General features: G+C 42.9%; 1 protein-coding gene across 1 annotated transcript in view; it reads left to right on the top strand.

The window, feature by feature from the left end:
• The window catches only part of LOC144754231 (butyrophilin subfamily 2 member A1-like), a 471,426-nt gene that overhangs the window by 365,313 nt on the left and 86,666 nt on the right, over nucleotides 1-19,447 (top strand). The window contains exons 5-7 of the mRNA XM_078641822.1: nucleotides 3,492-3,512; nucleotides 6,029-6,049; nucleotides 6,138-6,158. Coding sequence (XP_078497948.1) covers nucleotides 3,492-3,512; nucleotides 6,029-6,049; nucleotides 6,138-6,158 — 63 coding nt within the window. The remainder of the gene's footprint in view (nucleotides 1-3,491; nucleotides 3,513-6,028; nucleotides 6,050-6,137; nucleotides 6,159-19,447) is intronic.

Here is a 19,447-nt window from a genome sequence, read left to right as displayed (position 1 = left end):
GAGCCATGCTATAATTATTGCTGAAGTAGCAGATGAAGTCAGAGACCCAGGCTTCTAAGCTGTGCAAAACATAAGTGTGCAGCTGGAAGTTGGGATAACTTAACTTGAAAGAGTGATCTACTGGTTGATGGCATTTTTTCAAACTCAGGAGAATGATGGCACTTCATCAGGACACCCTAAGCATTCTGCAGGAGCAGCACCATCTCTTGTGAGGCCTCAGTTACTGAACTGTGACTTGTGAGTGCCAGTAAGTGGGAGTTTTCCATACCATGATGTAGGCGAATATCCCACCAGTGGCTCTTTCCGGAGCTGTCTTGGCCTGTGGCCCAAGCAACATGGTGGAAGGGAGGGTGTAAGGCAGCACAGCGTGAGGGAGCGCAGAAGATAAGGATGTAGCTAGGGAGGAGAGTTGTCCTTAACCTCAGCAGTAGAACCAATTTCCTTAGAAACAGCCCAATTTGTGCCAGAGATTCAAATCTCCTACAAACCCAGTTGCCATCTCTTTTTGTGTAGATCTTTTCACACTATTGTTGATTTACCAAACATGATTGGCATAGCACACTTTTTCAAAAGTATTCAATCTGGCTTGTTGAGTGGTTTTCAGACTACCCTTTAGTTCATAGTTCTAAAGCCTGTTTGGTTGATTTTCAGCAACTCTTCCCTTCATTGGTGGTGGTGTTTTGGTCTTTTTGTTAGTTTAGAGATAAAACCAGTTCAACCAACAACATGGATTGCGACTAACCAACCAAGAAGCAGTGCCAGGCAAATATGCCATTGTATCGTGGAATCAAATGGCCGATTGATCTAAGTGAGCCTTGGACTTTATACTTTCACAAGTTAAATGCTGCACAAGTGGGACACGTCTTTTGGTGCATGAACTGCTTCCAAAACACTCTTAGAAATCCTGCTAGAGATGCCCCCGATGGCATCCATCAAGATGAAAGAACTTCCACTTCTGAGCCTCCACCAAATCTACTGTTGTGCCCTGCAATTAGCAATACTAAAATATGCCTCGTAGGATGGACGACCTATTTTTCCAGTGTGTCGAGCACCTGAGCCACCTGTTCTGACAAGAATCGAGTCACAAGCAATGGCTCCATCACTGGATTTTCTGGACATTGATGATCTGTTCCAATGCATATGCTCATCCACCCCATTGTGGATTACTGAATCAAGGGTAAAAGATCAATTTATGGACCATTCCTATGTCATTCAACAAAGTACTTACTCTCCTCTGGCAGCAACCCTAGATTTCATGAAAAATTCATGACATCACCATCATTAATTGGGAAAAGTAGAAATGAATAAATCGCCTTGTAGTGCAAAAATAAAAGAGACTGTTCCCTACATTTTGGTGTTAAAATGAAGGAAATTGGAAGGAAAATATTTACCTTTTATATTTTTTAAACATTTCTTTTTCACTTAACGTCAATAGTGAATAACAAACTAATTTGCTTTACTTGCGTTTTCAATTAAAAATGTTCGTAGAGTCTATTTTGATCATATATACCATATCATGAATATCTTGAATATCTTAAATTCACCTATTGGCTATAGAGGCAAACGTTATGCTGGTTTGCAGCACAAACCTTCACTGGAGGTCTCAGTGGGGAGAAGTGGCCTTCATCTGGTAACTGTTTATGTTCCAGCTTAGCACACAGTGCTAGGCTGTGATAGGAAATAGCTAATTTGCTATTCCATAAGAAAACTTTGTTATGCAAACCATCTTAGAAACTCAAGAAGAAAATGACTACTTCTATAGCAAATTAGCATACCACCTTAAAAAAACATGGAGGAGTTAGGACGATAAGGACTCAACATCGATGTTAGAATTTTTCTTGCTGTTTTCTCTCACCATGACAATATTCACTACATTTCACTGAATTAGGAGTTTAAAATAAATATTTTAAAAAACGTGTCCTGTTTCTTAGTGGTCTTGTGAGTGTTATTCATCAATCAAGAGGGGTGGGAGTTCCACGGTTTCCCTGAGCATATCAGATATTGTAATGATTTGGCACTCCCCCACCTCAAGGATGGCATCATCAGAAACCTTAATCTGATTTCTTCTTTTGGATATTGGATAACACTGCTGTGTTTATTAGCTAGCCTCTAGCCTAGTAGCTGGGGATTTGCATTTTTATCCTACTGGTAATGTTAGCATTTTCTTTCAGTTCAAGTAAGCTTATTAACATCTTAGGGGCCGATTCCAATCTCGGTCCTTAGGGCACGGAATCGGGTTTGGGATTAGCGGATTGGATTCGGAGGCTGAATTTCCGTCCGGGTCGTACACGGGTCCGGACGGCGAAGTACGATGCGAACAAGTGTGAAATCTCCGTCTGAATCGTTTCCGGGTCCAAACCGCTCCGTACGACTCGGCCACAAGCAAACCGTGGCACGCAAAGGAGACGATTCACGACCGAGCTAGTATGATGCTCGATTCGTACAGGCGGATCGAGTCAGAGCCTCCGGCTTGCAATAGCTCCCGGAGTTGGGCTTTGAGGGTCTGCGTCGGACCCCCTGTTACCCTTAGCCATATGACTCGGACACAGGGAGAGACCCATGGGTATCCCCAACATAGGCATGTATGATGCGGTTAGCACCAACACGTATCCACTCTAGGGGGCACACTTGTCCGCGACATACCCATTCAGTCAATTGGAGCCCATGTAAGCGTTGTACGACTGGCTCCCATTGACTTCAATGGGAGTCCGACCGAACTGAGTCCGACTGCATACGGCCGCATCGTACTCGCACGGTCATACTGCAGGAGTCCGGTTCGGTCGGAAATCACCCCTGATCCAGATCGGTCGTAGTGCTTTCCGACCCAGATCGGAATCGACCCCTAGGTCTGGGATTTGTACAAGGGTAGGTGGTTGAACAACATCCATTTACTTTTCCTTATCGAGAAGCATCTGATATATTCCAGGATTTCCCAACTGAACCATCTAAGGAATATAGGCTTGGCCTATAATTTATACTTTATTGCTGCTGATGTGAGTGGACATAAGTATCATCTATGGCTATGGCATACATAAGAAACAAATAGAAGAATGAAACAGACACATATCTATGTTGAAGGGGTGGCCTGTGGTAATTATTTAAAGTAGTAATATGGAACTTTATTTAAAAATATGTTTTATGCTTCATAATATGAAGGTTTCATGAAAGCTGAATGCGAGCACAGACACAATGTTTTTATACAGCTGCTCAGATGGTGCACATGGTTCTTGTCTTGTAATGTTACAAATGCAGATTAATTTGCACTGTTCAATCTTGACTTTCACATTTTCATTGTGGTTTGAAATTTTCAATCTCATCAATTCTAATATCATGCCCCTAATTTTTGTGTATAGCTTGAATTTAGAGAAATTCACCCGACCACAGTTGCCATAATATTGTTTATGGAATAACTCTTGAAAGTTTGCCTTTTAAATTTGGAGCAATGGTGTATTGAATCTGCATAGGTAACACATTTGTTGTTACTATTTCAGACACTCTTCAAAAGGAAAAAGGTATGTGAAATTGCATTGAAACAAAGGTGAGAGCAAGGACAAATCTATTCAAGATAGAGTATGTCTGTTATACAACTTGTCTGAAGATTGTTACTGCCTGTCTTGCATCATTTGCTTTTGATGAAGTTGGGAACTACAATTTGCCCTGTAGAGGGACTATTAGCTGAACTATTATTTCCTTTATAGAAAAACAGATGTCCCCTACACAGTGAGCAAAGCAATGGCCACTCTGCACCGTAACACTAAACATCAAGACATGCACCTAGGAATTTTATTCAATTTAGACTCTTCTACTCCAGCTTGAAAATATTCAAAAATGATCATCTTCCAATTCATAAATCATTTGTTGGCTATCTGAGCAGACAAATCTAAATAAAGAATTTCCAAATGATAGTAGTTTAAAAAAAATGTTTTAAGGTTTACAAAATCTTAAAACGTTGTTTGTTACATATCTTTACAGCCTTTGTATGAAGTGCATTACATTTATTACTATTTTACAGACCCCTAATCATTATTGTACAAGGCAGCTTGATGTCGTAATCTTTAAAAAAAATGCCAATAAATTAAGGGTTCTAGAAAAGTATAATAATTGTAAATGTGATAGGTCAGTTTGAAACACATAAACTATCAATACCTATATAAACAGAAATAGCTTATGATTATCACATTTTCATATGTTTTTCAAAAAGTAAAAAGAATATTTAAAAAATCCTCCTAGATAGATAATACTACACTTTTTGAGTTTTCTGTATGTGTCTAGTTTCACCAGTAGGCAATGTAGAAATAAATTGCACATACATCAAAACAAAATTAAATTAGTCTTCTCTATATCTTAAAGGTGATTTATTTAAATCAAGAGGTAAATTTATAAATTGAGCAATAAAAGATGGATCTTAAAGAAAAGAAAATTAAATGATGCACCTAGCCTGGGTGCCCGCAAAATCACTCTCCTGATCTCAAGACCCCAAGTGGACTACAATGTTTGGTGAATAATTTCGAAGACTTTTGCACTGAACGAGGGGTTGTAATATACCATTCTAAGACCAAGTTTATGGCCCTTCGCCCTCACAAAAAGTTAAGGGTTATATAATGCTATGGGGTCGTCGTCTGGATAGGGCATATGAGTTGGAGTGTTTGGGGGTTAGGTTAACCAGATCTATGTCATGGGCATCACAGTTTGAGAAGAGCAGCCTAAATTTAACTCAGCACTCTGCTACAATTCTAAGACGTTATAAGAAATCCCGGACCAAGTGTATTTCTCCTGCACTCTAGGTGCACAGGGAGGGTAGTACCCTATATGGGGGAAAAGTATAGGGCATTTTGAATCTGACTAAACTTGGGGGTAGCCGAGAATAGCTGCTTGAGAGCATAAACAAACGTTCCTAATAATACTCTGCTAAAACCCTTAAAACAAAATATGGGTCTCAATTTAATGGCACATGAGGTCCAATTGAGGCTGTTTCTTTATCAGAGAAGGTTGAAATACTTTGCAGACCTGGATGACCACCACGAAGACTTGGAGGAGATAGTATCACTGGTGAGTTGTAGTAAAATTAAGTGGTTATCTTATGTCCAATCGTTGATAGTACACATCCGTTTATGGGTCTATTGGTCTTTCTGGGCATTAACAACCTTCTACCCAAGTTACACTTAAGGATGCATTCTGGGACCAGGTCAATTCCATTAAATTCCAGAATGTGTCCGAGGGGTCGCTTACTTCCCTTTTTTAACATTTTAATCTTGATTTTCAATTTGAGCCCTTCTTGGATTTTTTTAACCCATTAGCTGCAAAGTCCCTTAACCTTAAATTCTCCTATAGCACTTTACCATTAATGTTTTTCCTAGCAAAGTGGAACCACTTAACTCCAATAAGCACTGCATATCCATTTTGCCAACAGTCAGAGGAATGACTACTGCACTTTATTTTTTTCTGAGCTGGTTATACTAGCCCAAGAAAAACATGGGTCATCCCTATGTGTAAGCAATTTGGATGCTGCTAGAGGTTGTCATACGGCTCCTCCATACAGAATCCTCTCAGTTAGTTGTCGGTGTGGTATCCAAGTACCGGAGCTGGTCTATTAGGGGCTGGGCTTTGGAATGATTAGCAAGATTGGCTCACATATTATGCCCTCTCTTTGTCTCAGTCTCCCAGTACCAATGTATTTGTTATATGGCACTTACCTTCGGTGTCCTTTATTTGTTGTATTTGAACTATATCTCTTTTTTATTGCCAATTTTTAACTAATCAATAAGTATTTATTGACAAGTTCTTATGGGGTTTTTGACACTGTGATTTATTAAAATTTAAACTCCCATTGATCTATACAATTTTGTAATGGCATGACATAGCGCTGTGTTCTGAAATTTGAGTTTGTGTGGCTTTCGTTTTACATATGTACTGTATATGTTTATGCACTTCTATAGTTGAAAACACCAAATAAAATATTTGATGATGAAATAAATTGCACTTCCTGAAAACAAGATTAAGTTAGTCTACTCTATATTTTATTTGATAGGTGACTTAATTAAAGAAAGAGGTAAGTTTATAAATTGAGCAAAAATAAATTGATCTCATATAAAAAGTTATTCTAGTGAGCTCATATTAATGTGTTTTTTTGTACACAGACAATCTCCTAAAAGAAAAAGGTGAGTGTGATGGTCTTTCTATTAATATAGCAGCATTTCATGCTTTATGAACACGTTAACTGGTATTTTGCTGTCACTGTACACAGTAGATCATCTATCCCAGTTCAACATTTGAAACCGTTTTTGTGGCATCATAATCAGGAACCATAATGGATTCTTGTCTAAATTTCTCAACTTTTGAAATCCTTATATTCCTAGATGCTTTGATTCTGGAATACTGTCTAGAAAGACGTTAACAGTTTCTGAAATAATGGGTTATAAGAGCTAGAGTAATACAATACACATGTTCCATTCTTTAGATTGATAATATATGAAAAGTGAAGAGGACCAGTGCTAAATTGCTTTTCTCTCCCAGATCATTGAGATGTACTGACCAGGAGCAGCTCATATCGGATTAAAGAGGCAGGATAGGGGAGGGGGTGAGGGGGGGATGGGGCACAATGGAGACAAACAGAAAAAAAGTACCTGCTGCCCTCCAGTATTGCTCTCCTCTGCTCCTCTTCACTGCAGGCAGGCACAGGCTCCAAGCCTGCCCTATGGCCAATCTTGAAGCTGCTCTTATGTGAGAGCAGCTTCAAGATTGGCCTGCGCTGCAATGATTTGCGTTCCAGTACAGACTGGGAGCCTGTGTATGTTCTCTCTCAAACCCAGCAATGCAGCAGGGTTAGAGAGAGCTTCACTGCGGATGTGGGTTTGGTCGACCTTAGATGGCCGGCCAAACCTACATGTGCAGTGAAGGCAGTGCAAAATACTCCCCCTCCAGCCTGTCACCACCCTGGCCCTTGCCCCAAGCCCCGGCACCAGCAAAACAAAACGATAATAAAACGGGTTTAAACCCATTTTACTATTATTTTATTTTTCACATTTTTAGTGCTGGTAGGGGGGGCGACGCCCTAGCGGAGGAGCCGTCCCTGGTACTGACTCTACTAAATGTGCTCTACTTTTTTCAGCTACTAGATGTATACCAACTTTTCTTATGAAAACTTCCAATCCTGCTTCTGACTATATGGGCCCCTTCCACTGCGATGATGCATTTTCTATTTGACATCTGACAGTGTCAGATCCTTGTTTGTCTTAGGCCTGCCTTGCCTATATATCTAAGAATAAACATCTTCATAAGATGAGATGTACTGACCAGGAGCAGAAGGAAGCTGACAAGATGAGAAGGAGCTGGATTGCGTCGTTTTCTTTTTGGTCAAGGGTGGGAAAAGGAGCGGAGAGTTTGTACTTCTCAATGATCGAGAGCAGCCTGCCGTGTAAGTTCACAAGTGAGATATCGCAGGTTCTCTTGATGAAGGGCTTTGTGCGCAATGAATGCAGTCTTGTAGGTGGATGGGCCTTCTATGGGTAGCCATTTAAAGGTCTAAAGGGCAGGGGAGATGTGATTGAAGCATTTGCAGTCGGTGATTAGTCTGGCTGCTATGTTGAGCACCAATTTGATTGGTGCTAGATGAACTTTTGGGGTTCCGGAGACGATAGCATTACCATAGTCAATTCTTGAGAGGACTAGAGATTGGACAACCGATTTGAAGTCGTTGGCTGTAATGAAGGGTTTCGTTTTCTTGAGGGGATGGAGCTTGAAGAACGCTCCTTCCCCCAAGTTTTTTATGTGGGTCTGAAGGGTTAGGTTGTTGTCAATGGAGATACCGAGGGATTTTACTGAGTTAGTTAAGGAGAGCGGACAGTTGATGGCATTAAGGTCAGAGATCCAAGTTTGGATAGGCAGAGAGTTGTTTTTAGGAGAGAATAGAATAATTTCAGTTTTTTGGGGGTTAAGTTTGAGATGATTGGTGTGGAACCAGGATTGGATTTTGGTCAGGGTGTTGTTGAGGTGCAGAATATCAGAGTGGGATTTGATCTTATAGTAGAGTTGGGTGTCATCGGCATAGAGTTGGTAGTTGATTCCAGCTTGTTTTAGGATGAGGGTAAGGAGTTCCATAAAGAGGTTAAAGAGAGCGGGGGAGAGAATAGATCCCCGAGGGACACCAAGGGAGACAGGTGTAGGGTTTGAGATGCAGTTAAGGATTTTGATTTGTTGTCTTCTGTGTTGGAGGTAGGATGAGTACCAATTGAGAACAGGACCATTAATGCCAAAACAAACTTTGAGTAAGGCCGGGTGGTTATCAAACACGGGAGAGAGGTCGAGGAGAATAAGTAGGCAAGTCTCACAATTGTCAATGGAGTGGCAGATGTCATCCACAATTTTAAACATGGCCGATTCAGTACTGTAGCATTTTCGGAAGCCAGATTGTAAGGGATCCAGTAGGTTAAAAGCGGCAATGTGTTTATCTAGTTGGAGCAGGGCACACTTTTCCAGGGCTTTAGAGAGTAGGGGGAGGTTGGAGATTGGGCAGAGGTTGTTAGGGTCAGCATGGGGGGTGTTGAGTATAGGAGTGATTTGTCCAAGTTTGAGGGAGGCAGGGACCCAACCCATGGAAAGGGAAGAGTTGATGATAGTAGTCCAAAAAGGCGTGATGATGTGCTTAACTTTGAGGACAAGGTTGGAAGGAAGAGGGTCATTAGTATGTGAGGATGGTTTGCGATTAGATATGATGTTAGAGACATCAAGCTCCATTACGGGGTTGAAGTTATGCCAGGAGGCATTGTTTTTAAGTTGTAGATTGGGCAGGCAGTAATCAAGGGGTAAAGTGGCATGAAGGGGGGAGTGGGAATCGGGGGGAGCTGACGAGGAGGGAGAGTTGGTAGTGGAGATAGCGTTAAGGTTGGGGCTGGGAGAGATCTGAAATGCTGGGAAGGATTGATCTAATTAGGTGATTTGTTTCAGAGAAAAAGTTTGCAATTTCTTCGCATCTGTCGGTAGTGGCTGTCAGCATGGGTTAGGCAGAGGATGTTTAGGTTCGAACAATGTTGAATAGCTCTCTGGGTCTATTTTTGGCCCAATCAATTTGAGTACGGAAGAAGGAGGCTTTTTCAACGAAAATGTGTTTCTTGTATGTTGATCTAGCAGATCTGAGGAGGGCAAGATCGGCGGGAGTTGGGAGTTGTCTCCATGTTCTTTCCGCAAGTCTAAGTGTGCGTCTTTCGTTATTAAGATTGGAATTGTACCAAGATTTGGATGGCATGTTTCTTATGGTTTTTAGTTTGGATGGGGCAATTTTGTCTAAGATATCAGTGACGGATGTGTATAATATTAGGTAAGTTCATTGGTATTTTGTGAGAGAAGGGAGAGAAGATGTTTTACTTGGAGTTTAGACTCCAGTTTGCCAGGAAGGATACAGTTGAGATTTATAGTCCATTTCTTAGTTTTGGTGAGTTTAGTGAGGAAGGGAGGAGCTCAGGTGGTGATTGAGAACAGAATGAGGTGGTGGTCGGACCAGTTGATGGGGATGATGTTAGAAAAGGAGGCCAAGTCATTGTTAGCAATGATGACATCAAGAATGGCCCCCTTAGTGTGGCTTGGAGAGTGGCAAAGTTGTTGATCTCAAGGAGATTAGTGAGGAGGTTGATTGTGTGTCATTGGGCTTATTCCAGTGAAGGTTAAAATCACAGAGGAAGAGATTTTTTGAGTTAGAAAGTCAGGAGTGGGTAAGAAGTTCAGGTAATTCCTCAGTGAAGGGAAGGGGATCGCCAGGAGGATGGTAGATATTATGAAGTCAAATTAAGAGGGACCACTGAAGCTTAAGTTCGGCTTCAAGGTATTCAAAGGTATCACAGTCAGAGTTCATGACGAGGGAAAGTTGAATTTCATTTTTAAAGATTATAACTAGTCCACCCCCTATTCCCTTAGAGCTGTCTTTTCTGATGATAGAGTAACCGGGGTGAGCGAGGAAGTCTAGGCTGGCAGTTGAGTGGTCATTGAGCCAGGTTTCCGTGGGGAAGGCAATGTCAATGGCTTCACTAAGGATAGTCTCGGAAATTTCGATTGCGTGTCGGACAGCCAAACGGCAGTTCACTAGCATGCAGGAGAGGGGTTTAGAGTTGTTTTTTGGGGCAGAGCACAAACGGATGGTGGGAAGGTGGAGTGGGGGATCTAGGTGATGAGGGACAGGTTAGGATTCTGCAAGTCCCCACGATAACGGAATGTTGTGGTAGGGAGAGGAAGGATCGTTAATCAATGAGTTAGGTCGAGGAGGTCGGAGGATGAGAGATTGTTGAAAGCACGGAGGGGTCTGTGGGTATGACAGTCGCGGGGCGTAGTGCTCCACAGTTTAGGATTTGAGATGCGTTGTGGGCCAGGGGTGGGTGGCTGGGACGGTTAATGAGGAGTCTGGAGTTGAGGGAGTTAAAGTCTTTTCTCAGTCTTGTTAGTTCATCCGTCAGTGTTGAGAGAATGCACTCAATGTTGGACAGAGTCTGGATTCAGAGAGTGAGGGGTGATGTGGTGGAGAGAGGCGTGGGTGATAGGAAACGTTCAGTGTTGGATGGAGGAGGAGAGGGTATGGGAGATAGCATTAGCAGTTGGGGTGTCTCCGGGGAGGGAAGGAATTGAGGGGGAGGGAGAGAGCAGCTGGGTATCGAGAGGTTGGGAAGATGGGGAAATATTGGATAGTAGCTAGGACAAGGTATTGAAATGGTGCTCAAAGATGGCAAGGTGGTGTTCAGAGGCTTGGATGAGAATATTGCCCGTTTTAAATATGGAGTTGTCAATTTCGCCAGGGAAGGATGGGCAGGGGGTAGTAGACAGTTTAAATCCATATGGGATTTTACTTGATTTGGATACTGTTAGGTGGCAGAGGAAAGTGCTTTTCCATTTGGAGGGGCGTTTGGAGTAGAAGATGTAATTAATTTTAATAGGGGAGGAGAGGCTGAGGTAATTGTCGACAATTAAGGTTTTCCGGGTGTCGAATCAGTAATCGCGTTTAAAAATTTTCTTTGCATTTTTGTAGAGGTGGGGGGTAGAGAATGGTCCAGGAATTGGGTCCATGTCTGCTGAGGGTAGCGTCATGTATACTGGGAGGGTGATTGAGGGGTGGCATGTTGTTACGGTAAGGTTGCAGAGGGGGGAGGAGAGAGGGAGGAGGCAGGATGTGGAAGGGGAGGAACCTCCCGTTGAGAGGGGCTAAGTTGGGTCATCCGTGTTAGGGGGCAGAGAGCGGATGAGGTGTGGAAAGGGGGAGGTGAGGGATCCGTGGGGGAGGATTTGGGGAGGGAGGATAGTGTTGACTTGGGTAGTTGCTGGGGTGTTAAGGAGAAAATAACAAAAAAGTGAGAGGTAAGAGGGGGTGAGGAATCCATGGGAGAGGGGTAGGAGAGGGAGGACAGGTAAGATAAAAAGGAGAATGTAAACAATCAGAGCAGAGAATAGAGGGAGGACAGAGCTGGACAGATGGGAGAGTCCGGTAAGAGACTAAGTGAAAGATAAACAATCTGTGAACGTATAGGAAGAGAGGGAGGTCCATTCTAGGGGGAGGAGAAGGAGGTCAGTGTTTGGGGTAGGGGATGTGGGATGTGGGAGTGTCAGTGTAGATACATAAAGAAAGAAGGTTGAACAATTTGATTCAGCGCAGGCCGACAAAAATTACAGGAACAATCACAGGCAAAACTTACAATAAAAAATGAACACTGGGTGAGGGTTAAATAAAAGCAAGCACAGGAATCTGTAACAATTAAGTAACAGTCAAGGAATAAACAGCCTGGAATGAAGAAGAAAAATAGGACGATCTATATTAAAAGCAAGCACAGGCATGTGAAACAGTCAAGGAATAAACTGTGAAGAAATTGTGATGGCTTCTTCAACGCACACTGGTCCAACTGCAATTTGACAACATGTGTTAATACAACATGGTGGACTAGCATAATTCTGAAACAAAAATAATAATGTTCTACTAGCTGCTTTTTGTTGTTGTTGCAAAGATAGACGTTCAACGAGAAATAATTAAAAAGTTCTATGGGTGCACTGGCATACTTAGTCCGTGAGTTAGAGTTTGTCTTAAAACTAAGGTCATTTGCCCAGAAGTTGATCATGTAACACACTTGATTTTGACCAATCCTCCTCCTCCTGTGCTGTTTCAGGAATGGTGTAATTGTGTGGCATGAAATGTTGGTTAATTTTAATCATAGTCAATGTCTTCATGTTTTGAGGTAAGAGACTGGTCCTTCTCACTGTAACAACCATGCCTGCTGCACTGAACACATGCTCAACAGACACACTGGCTACAGGACAAGCCAGATACTTTATTGCTAACCGTAAAAAAGACCAAAACTGGGGAGAAGTACTTTTTTACTGTGCCACTACAAATGCCTGGAGAATAACTGGAGGTAGGTGGGCGTGTCGTCGATTGCCTCTCTGCTTCTCCTCAGGTAGGGGTTGGTTCAGGTCTCAACTGGGGATTTGCAAATATGGGAGCTGGTGCTGTTACCTGTACCAAATCCCTTGGAGCATGTTGAATAGTAATGTTGGATTACTCTGTGTGACCTTCCACAATGACTGCCTCGTCTTCATCCTCCTTATCATCCCCTTCAATAAGTCTAAGTCTTTCAGGAATTTTTCTTTTTGCTTGCCTCTCCTGTTGTCTTCTGAACTCTGCTGGGGTCCACTCCATGTCCATATCATCATCATCATCATCTTCAGAAGTGTTTCCTTGCTGGAGATCTGGGAGCCAATGATTCTAAAAGAGGAGGTTCTTGCTCTAAATGATGCTCAACATCCTGTTCTGCTCCAGCATCAGGAAAATGTACTATTGCTGGCTGTGACTGCTGTCCACTTTGCTCTGTTTCCTGAAACGATTGTGTACTACTTTGTAAAAGGGACACATCCAATTCAACATCAATACTCATCAGGGGGTAGTGCTGTTGATGCAGGAGTGCTGCTCTAAGGCTGCTCCATCGAGACCGGTGTGGTAGGCACACAATGTGGTGGTCCAAGAAAGATTTGGGACAACATGCCACCGGTGGGAAGCTGCTACTTCTCACTGACCATTTTTTTGGAAGCATTTTTCTTTAGGGCCATTTTAAATCTCTCAAATGGCAGTTCCACCAAGCTGCATAAGCAGAATGATTAGAGGACTGATGAGTGACTGCACTGGCCTTCTGTTTGGCAGTACTGCAGGTGATGTCTCTTCTCTTGACTTGTGCACCTAACAGCAAACAAGCAAGAAAAACATTTAGTGTGATACATGGCATTGTTTGCAGTTTAAATTAGTACATACAAAGGCAATATTATTGTGGTTTGTAGGAAAGTGGGTTTCTGTTGCAGTAACCCCCCCCCACACTTTTTGCCAGACTACTGATGTACTTTTCCTTGGTGTGCCCTGGGTCCCTGCCAATCAGGTTTCCAGGGTCTGTGTTCTACCCCGAAAAACTACCCCAATTGGCATCTCTGGCCACAGGTCATCCCCTGGTAAATGGTACCACAGGCACCCAGGGCACTGTGACCAGGGAAGACCTCTAAGGGCTGCAGCACCTATTGTGCCACACTTAGAGGCCCTGTACCCTGACACTCACTCACTGCCTTGGCAGGCTGCGTGTCTTGGCGCAACGCAAAGTGAAGAGTCAATACGGGAGACATCCCTGTGTGCCATGCCCACAAAACACTGTCCTGGCATACATCAGTCACCCCTCTATCTGGGTGCCCTATGCCAGTGGTGAGGGTACATGTGTATGAGCCCTATACCCCTACAGTACCAAGGTTCATTCCTGGGCACTGTAAGTGCAGTGCTGCCATTAAGAGTATATGATGCTGGGAGTTTGTCATGACTAACTCCACAGCACCATAATAGCTGCACTGAAGACTGGGAAGTTTGGTATCAAACTTCTCAGCACATTAAACCCACACTGATGCTAGTGTGGGATTTAATGTAAAATACACAGCAGAAGGCATCTTAGAGATGCCCCTTGAAACTCAAGCAACTCCTAGTGACCTGACTGAGTGGCTGCCTAGGTTGCCACCACCAGACATGATCTGGAACCCTAAATCGAGAGCTCACTGCTCTCAGGAGCCTGAAACAAAGCACATCCTGGGACAAGGTGTCAAGCCTCCTCCCAAGGATGGGCAGGGTTCACGAAGGAGAAGCTTCAAAGTCATACCGCCTTTGTGAGCCTCTCCAGACCACTTGCTGTACTCAGCAACTGGCCCCCACTGGTTCTACCCCCCACTTTGGCTGGGAGAACCAGCAAGAAAAACAAGTGAGGAAGAGAGGGGTGCCCACCTCTGCCAACTTCACCCCTAAGTTGGGGGAGGCGAGGTGAAGCACAACCTCGAGTCCCCGCCATCTTGAGGATGGGGGGACCCAGCCAACCAGGGACAGGCTCCTGCCCCCTGTCACTAGCGAGTGGCATAATAGGGGGTATACCCGCCCCAGGGAAGGGACCCATTGGTCCCTGCCCTTGACCTACCTGTAATGCCCCTAAATTTAGTATTTAGGGGCACACTGATCCTTCCTTCCTTAGATCCAGCAACAACGAGAAAAGAAGGACAAGAAGCCGTGCAGAGCTAACAAGAGGACGATGCCCACTGACTTGGCCCCAGCCCTACAGGCATGTCTCCCCTCAAACCTGCTCCTGGGAAACCCCTGCATGTCCAGCGTCCAGCAACCTCAAAAACCCCAGAGGACCTGCCTGTTTATTCACTTTCCAAGCTGTGGTGCCAGCCAGAAACCGCGAATCCAGCACACTGTGCACCCGCCGAGCCCGGCCCGTGTTTGAGTAAACAAACAACATGAGGAGGTCCCCCGCTGATCCTGACTCAAGATCAGGCGACCCCTGACCTGCCTCAAGCCTCCAGACGACGCCTGCAGCCTCAATCCAGAGGACTCCCCCACCACGACCAGAGCGGGTAAGAAAATCCGACGTCCTAAGGCACCCCTGCACCCGATGCCCCACGGCCTTGTCTGCCCAACCCAGCGGTGCCTAACCATCCCTCTACATCCCAACTTACCCCTCGAAGTGGTAGTCACTCCTGAAAGATCGTCGTCCCCGAGCCTGCAGTGTTTCTTTGTCCCAGAGAATCTCCATTGAAAGCAACAGGGCACCCGACCTTGACACAGCACCCTGCACCCGGCCGCCCTAGTGCCGCTGAGGGTACCCTTTTTGTGCTAACCTGGTCCCCAACTTGCCCTGAACTTAAGCCTAGGAGCTTTGCTCCCACAACTTCGTGGCCTGCTTGCCAGCAGCCACCAACCAGAGCCCCCCTATCCTCCATAGGAAAACATTGGGCCTCAAAACTCTGCACCCGGCCACCCGAGTGCCACTGAGGGTGCAACAACAGTGCATTACTGACCCCGGGAGACCCTGAGTCTAACCCCAGGACCCTAACTCCAAAGATTGATTACCTACCTGGAAACCGATAACCTCTTTTTCCTCATAGAATAAGATTGACAATTTTTCTCCCAAAAAGTTTCTAATCGTCGACTTTTGAAAACTACAAATATTCCTTAAAAGTCAGTCGAATAACAAAAATGCATTTTTTCAACTGTTTTCATGAAATGTCCCAGTGCTGAATCTAGGATCCAGCACTGAGTAATACAAAGTATCGATAACCTAACTTACCTGCTAAGTGAATTTCCTCCAATAGGATAACATTGGCGATTCTATGTGAAAAAGTTTCTGTGTCAACTTTTGAAATGCAATAATATTCTTAAAAAATCGTACCTTTAACCAAAGCACATTTACTCACCTGTTTTCAGGAAATGTCCCAGGGCTGAGGCTAGGATCCAGTCCTGTGTTAGCAAAAGTAATCTGAAAAGTAATAACTGCATTTTACTTAAAAAGCCCATTCAATTGAATGTACTATACCTTCAATGTGCTTACGTAAAACTGTAACCAAAACCAGTACAAGTTACACTGCAATTTTGAACTGTGTTCATACAAGTAATTTACTACTGAAAAGTATTTTTATGCTTACCTGTACCAGGCTTGCTTGGTTATAGAAATAAACCAACAGTATGTTTTTTATACAAAACAATTGGCCTAGAGTTCAGTTCTTGGGTGTGTGAATTCATTTGCTGACTGTACCTCAATTTGGTGCAGTATATATAGAGTCAGTTTCTAACAGTTGTTTTGTTAACTTAGGTAACCACTTTAAAGTCAAACCACATCATCATCCCATAATTACCCATCAGAATATAACATACAATATACAGAATGATAGAGCTCTTTCCTTTATGTTCATATATTCTATTTAATATGTGCAACTCCTGTCAGTGTTTACAAAATTAAAACTAGGATTAGATATAATCATCAAACAGATACTATAAAAGCCCAGGTATCAGACTTTAGCTAAATAGAAGCTTCACTCCAGGGATAATGAGGCAGAGGTCATGCAGGCTAGTAGCTGAAACCTGTGTCAGAGGCGACAGCAGTGAGAAGTGGCCCTCAGCCAGTTGCTGTTTATGTTCTAGCTTACCCTGCAACTCTGAGAGGGGCAGCTCCAGACAACGTATCATTTTGGTACACATGGCAGGACTCAGAATATCTAGAACTTTGCGTAGTTGTTGATGGCACGCTCAAATAAACAACGATTGCAGGATGAGAAAAACTTCTGTTGTATTATTGGGTACCTTCTTTGTGTGAGATGGGTATCCCCTGTTACTGTAGGTCTTTGAAGATTGACTTATAACAGGGTCAAAAAAAGTATTCGCCCTTCTGTGATTTCTAAATTTTGAATCTCATGTTTGTTTAACCTGTTCAAAATGACACAACCTCTTGTAATAGATATAAATTAAGGGTCACCAGTTACAAAACACCTTCTTAACAGTGAACAGTAACATTTGTTGTAATTGCACATGCTGCATAAGCCTTTGACATTTTTCACTCATGGAAGGAGTTGATGGTGTAGATGACAACTGTATGAAATTAGGCAATTTGCCAAAAGGGGCTGATTGCAGTTGGGCCTTTTTAGCTTGCATTTTTATTTTATTTACATATATGCAAATAGTCTTTTTTATCTTATATATGATATCAAGATCATCTCAAATACATATATGTGAATTATATTTACGGGATGTCATGATTACTGTGGTGGGACCCACTCAGGCTTTTCTATTTCCATCGTATCTTCCTTTCAGACCTTCAGTCTTTTCCATTCTTTGTCTTTTTTAAGGCTCTTCTATTTCTGTCATAGAAAGAGAGAAGTTTTAGACGTGCGTAGGAATACTAGAAATGATTGTACAATACTCACCTGCTGTCCAGGATTGTATATAAATGTTAACAGTATCCCCTCACTAGGATACATGAGTTGGCACATTTGCCGTCATGCTTGTCTTGTCCTATTCTTGCTTTAATATCTTAAAATCCTGTTATTGTTTTCAAAATAAAAAGTAGGATAAGATCAAATCGGAAATCAGATACTAAAGAAACTCCGATATTGGATCATAGATAGAGAGGGCCTTTGAGCCATGGCTATCAAGGCAAAAGTTTGCTGGTTTGCCGCAGAAACCACAGTTGGAGGAGACAGTGTGAAGAAGTGGCCTTCAGCTGGTCACAGTTTATGTTCCTGCCTCGCACACGCTACTAAGCTGTGGTAGGAAATAGCTAACTTGCTATTCCATATCGAAACCACAAGTATGTTGTGTGAACCATTTCAGAAACTCAAGAACAGTCTTGCTGTGTATTGCTTTAGCAAAGTTAGCATAACACCTCTAAAAAGCATGAGGAACTCAATAAGGAAGTTAGAGATTTTCTTGCAGTTATCTCTGACCATGGCATAGTTCACTATATTTCCTTTTATATTCTGTGCTTTACATACTAGGTAAGTAGTTTAACATAAATATTTTAAAATATATATCCTGTTTCTTAATGGTTTTGAGTGTTATTCATCAATGGAAGATGGGTTGTACTTCATCTGTGTCCCTGAACTCAACTTGTCTGACTACATAGTCTTGCTCACTGGGTTATGTATGGGCTACAGTCCAACTGGACATATAGTTCATACTGGCACATTGACTAAGTCCTTACACCTTCGGGTGATAAACCCGAACCCTGTCACTCTGGGGCTAAGGAGAGGCTGTGGAGAATGCTATATACCTAGAGTACGTATCGGATATTGTAACGATCTGGCACTCCTCCACATCTAGGATGGTATAATCAGAATCTCAAATCTGACTTCTTCCTTTGGGTATTGGTTAATGTTTGCGGAGCTGATTGATAAAGGACCTCCGCATTTGTGGCGGGGTCCCCACACTCGTGACAGGGGCATCACACTCATGGCGGGGGCCCTATGCTTGTGGCGGAACCTCTACAATCAGTGACTGCAGTGCAAAATTCCTGCCATGATGCGAGGCCTCGGCCACAAGTGCGGAGGCCCTCTGTAAATCATGGCTTGTGTGATTATTAGCTAACCTGATGCCTAGTAGCACAGGATTTACAGTTTTATCCCAGCTGTAGCATTTGTTTCATTTCCAGTCAACACAATAGCATCTTAGGCCCAGATTTACAAACATTTTTCGCTGTGTTTGCAATATGAAAGTGACGCAGACCAGAGCAAAATGTTTGTTTCTGCTATTTACTTTCCAGCACAAAACATGTATTGGAATGTAAAGTTGGGTGGTACATGGGCATTCCCATGAAATGACTGATGTATATTCAAGCAAAACCCTATGTACTAACCAGGTTTTGTGCAAAAAAAGTACACCACTTTAAAGCCACTTTAAAGCAGGTGTTAAAAGAAGAAATGCTCTTATTTCTTCTAATGCTTTCCACTTTGCATGTGAGTTGTACTGTGCAGCATACGTCCAATCAGTGGCAACATTTAAATTCAGCCTAAGCATAGTATTTTGTACTGGAATGGTACCTTTCCAGTTCAAAAGAACCTATGTTAGATTCACGCACTTGGCACAAAGTTGTGTGAATGACGATCAGCACCCTGATTGTGCACCATTGGTAAAGAGAGTGCCATATCTCTGTTGATATGGTGCTGTCCTTCTCTCGCCCTCTCATGCAACCCAGCATTTGTGCGTGCTGCTCTGATTTTGAGCGTGTTTTGTAAATCCGAGCGTTAGTGTGGGATTTCTACAAGGGTAGGCAGCTGAGCAGCATCTCTATACTTTTATTTATCGAGAAGCCTCTGGAATCTTACAGAACTTCCCAACAGACACATCTGAGAAATATAAGCACATCGAGGAATATAGGTTTAAGCTAAAAGTAAAACCTTATTGCTGAGGGGAGTGAACACAAGTATCAACTTTGGCTAGGAGGTACAGACAGAGACAAATCTATGAGGAATGGATGGTCTCCTGGCTATGGTTTAAAGTGGTAATATGGGACTTATATTAACATTAGATCCATCAGAGACTGTGTCTGATAGTGATTCTGTAAGAGACCTCAGCGGTAACATAGACAGTGTTGATCATACAGATAAAAATACAATTCTCCTTCCTGTCTTAGCCTAGAAT

Source organism: Lissotriton helveticus, chromosome 5_1 (assembly GCF_964261635.1).
Source record: "Lissotriton helveticus chromosome 5_1, aLisHel1.1, whole genome shotgun sequence".
NCBI lineage: Eukaryota > Metazoa > Chordata > Amphibia > Caudata > Salamandridae > Lissotriton > Lissotriton helveticus.
This window is presented reverse-complemented; position numbering and strand designations above follow the sequence as displayed.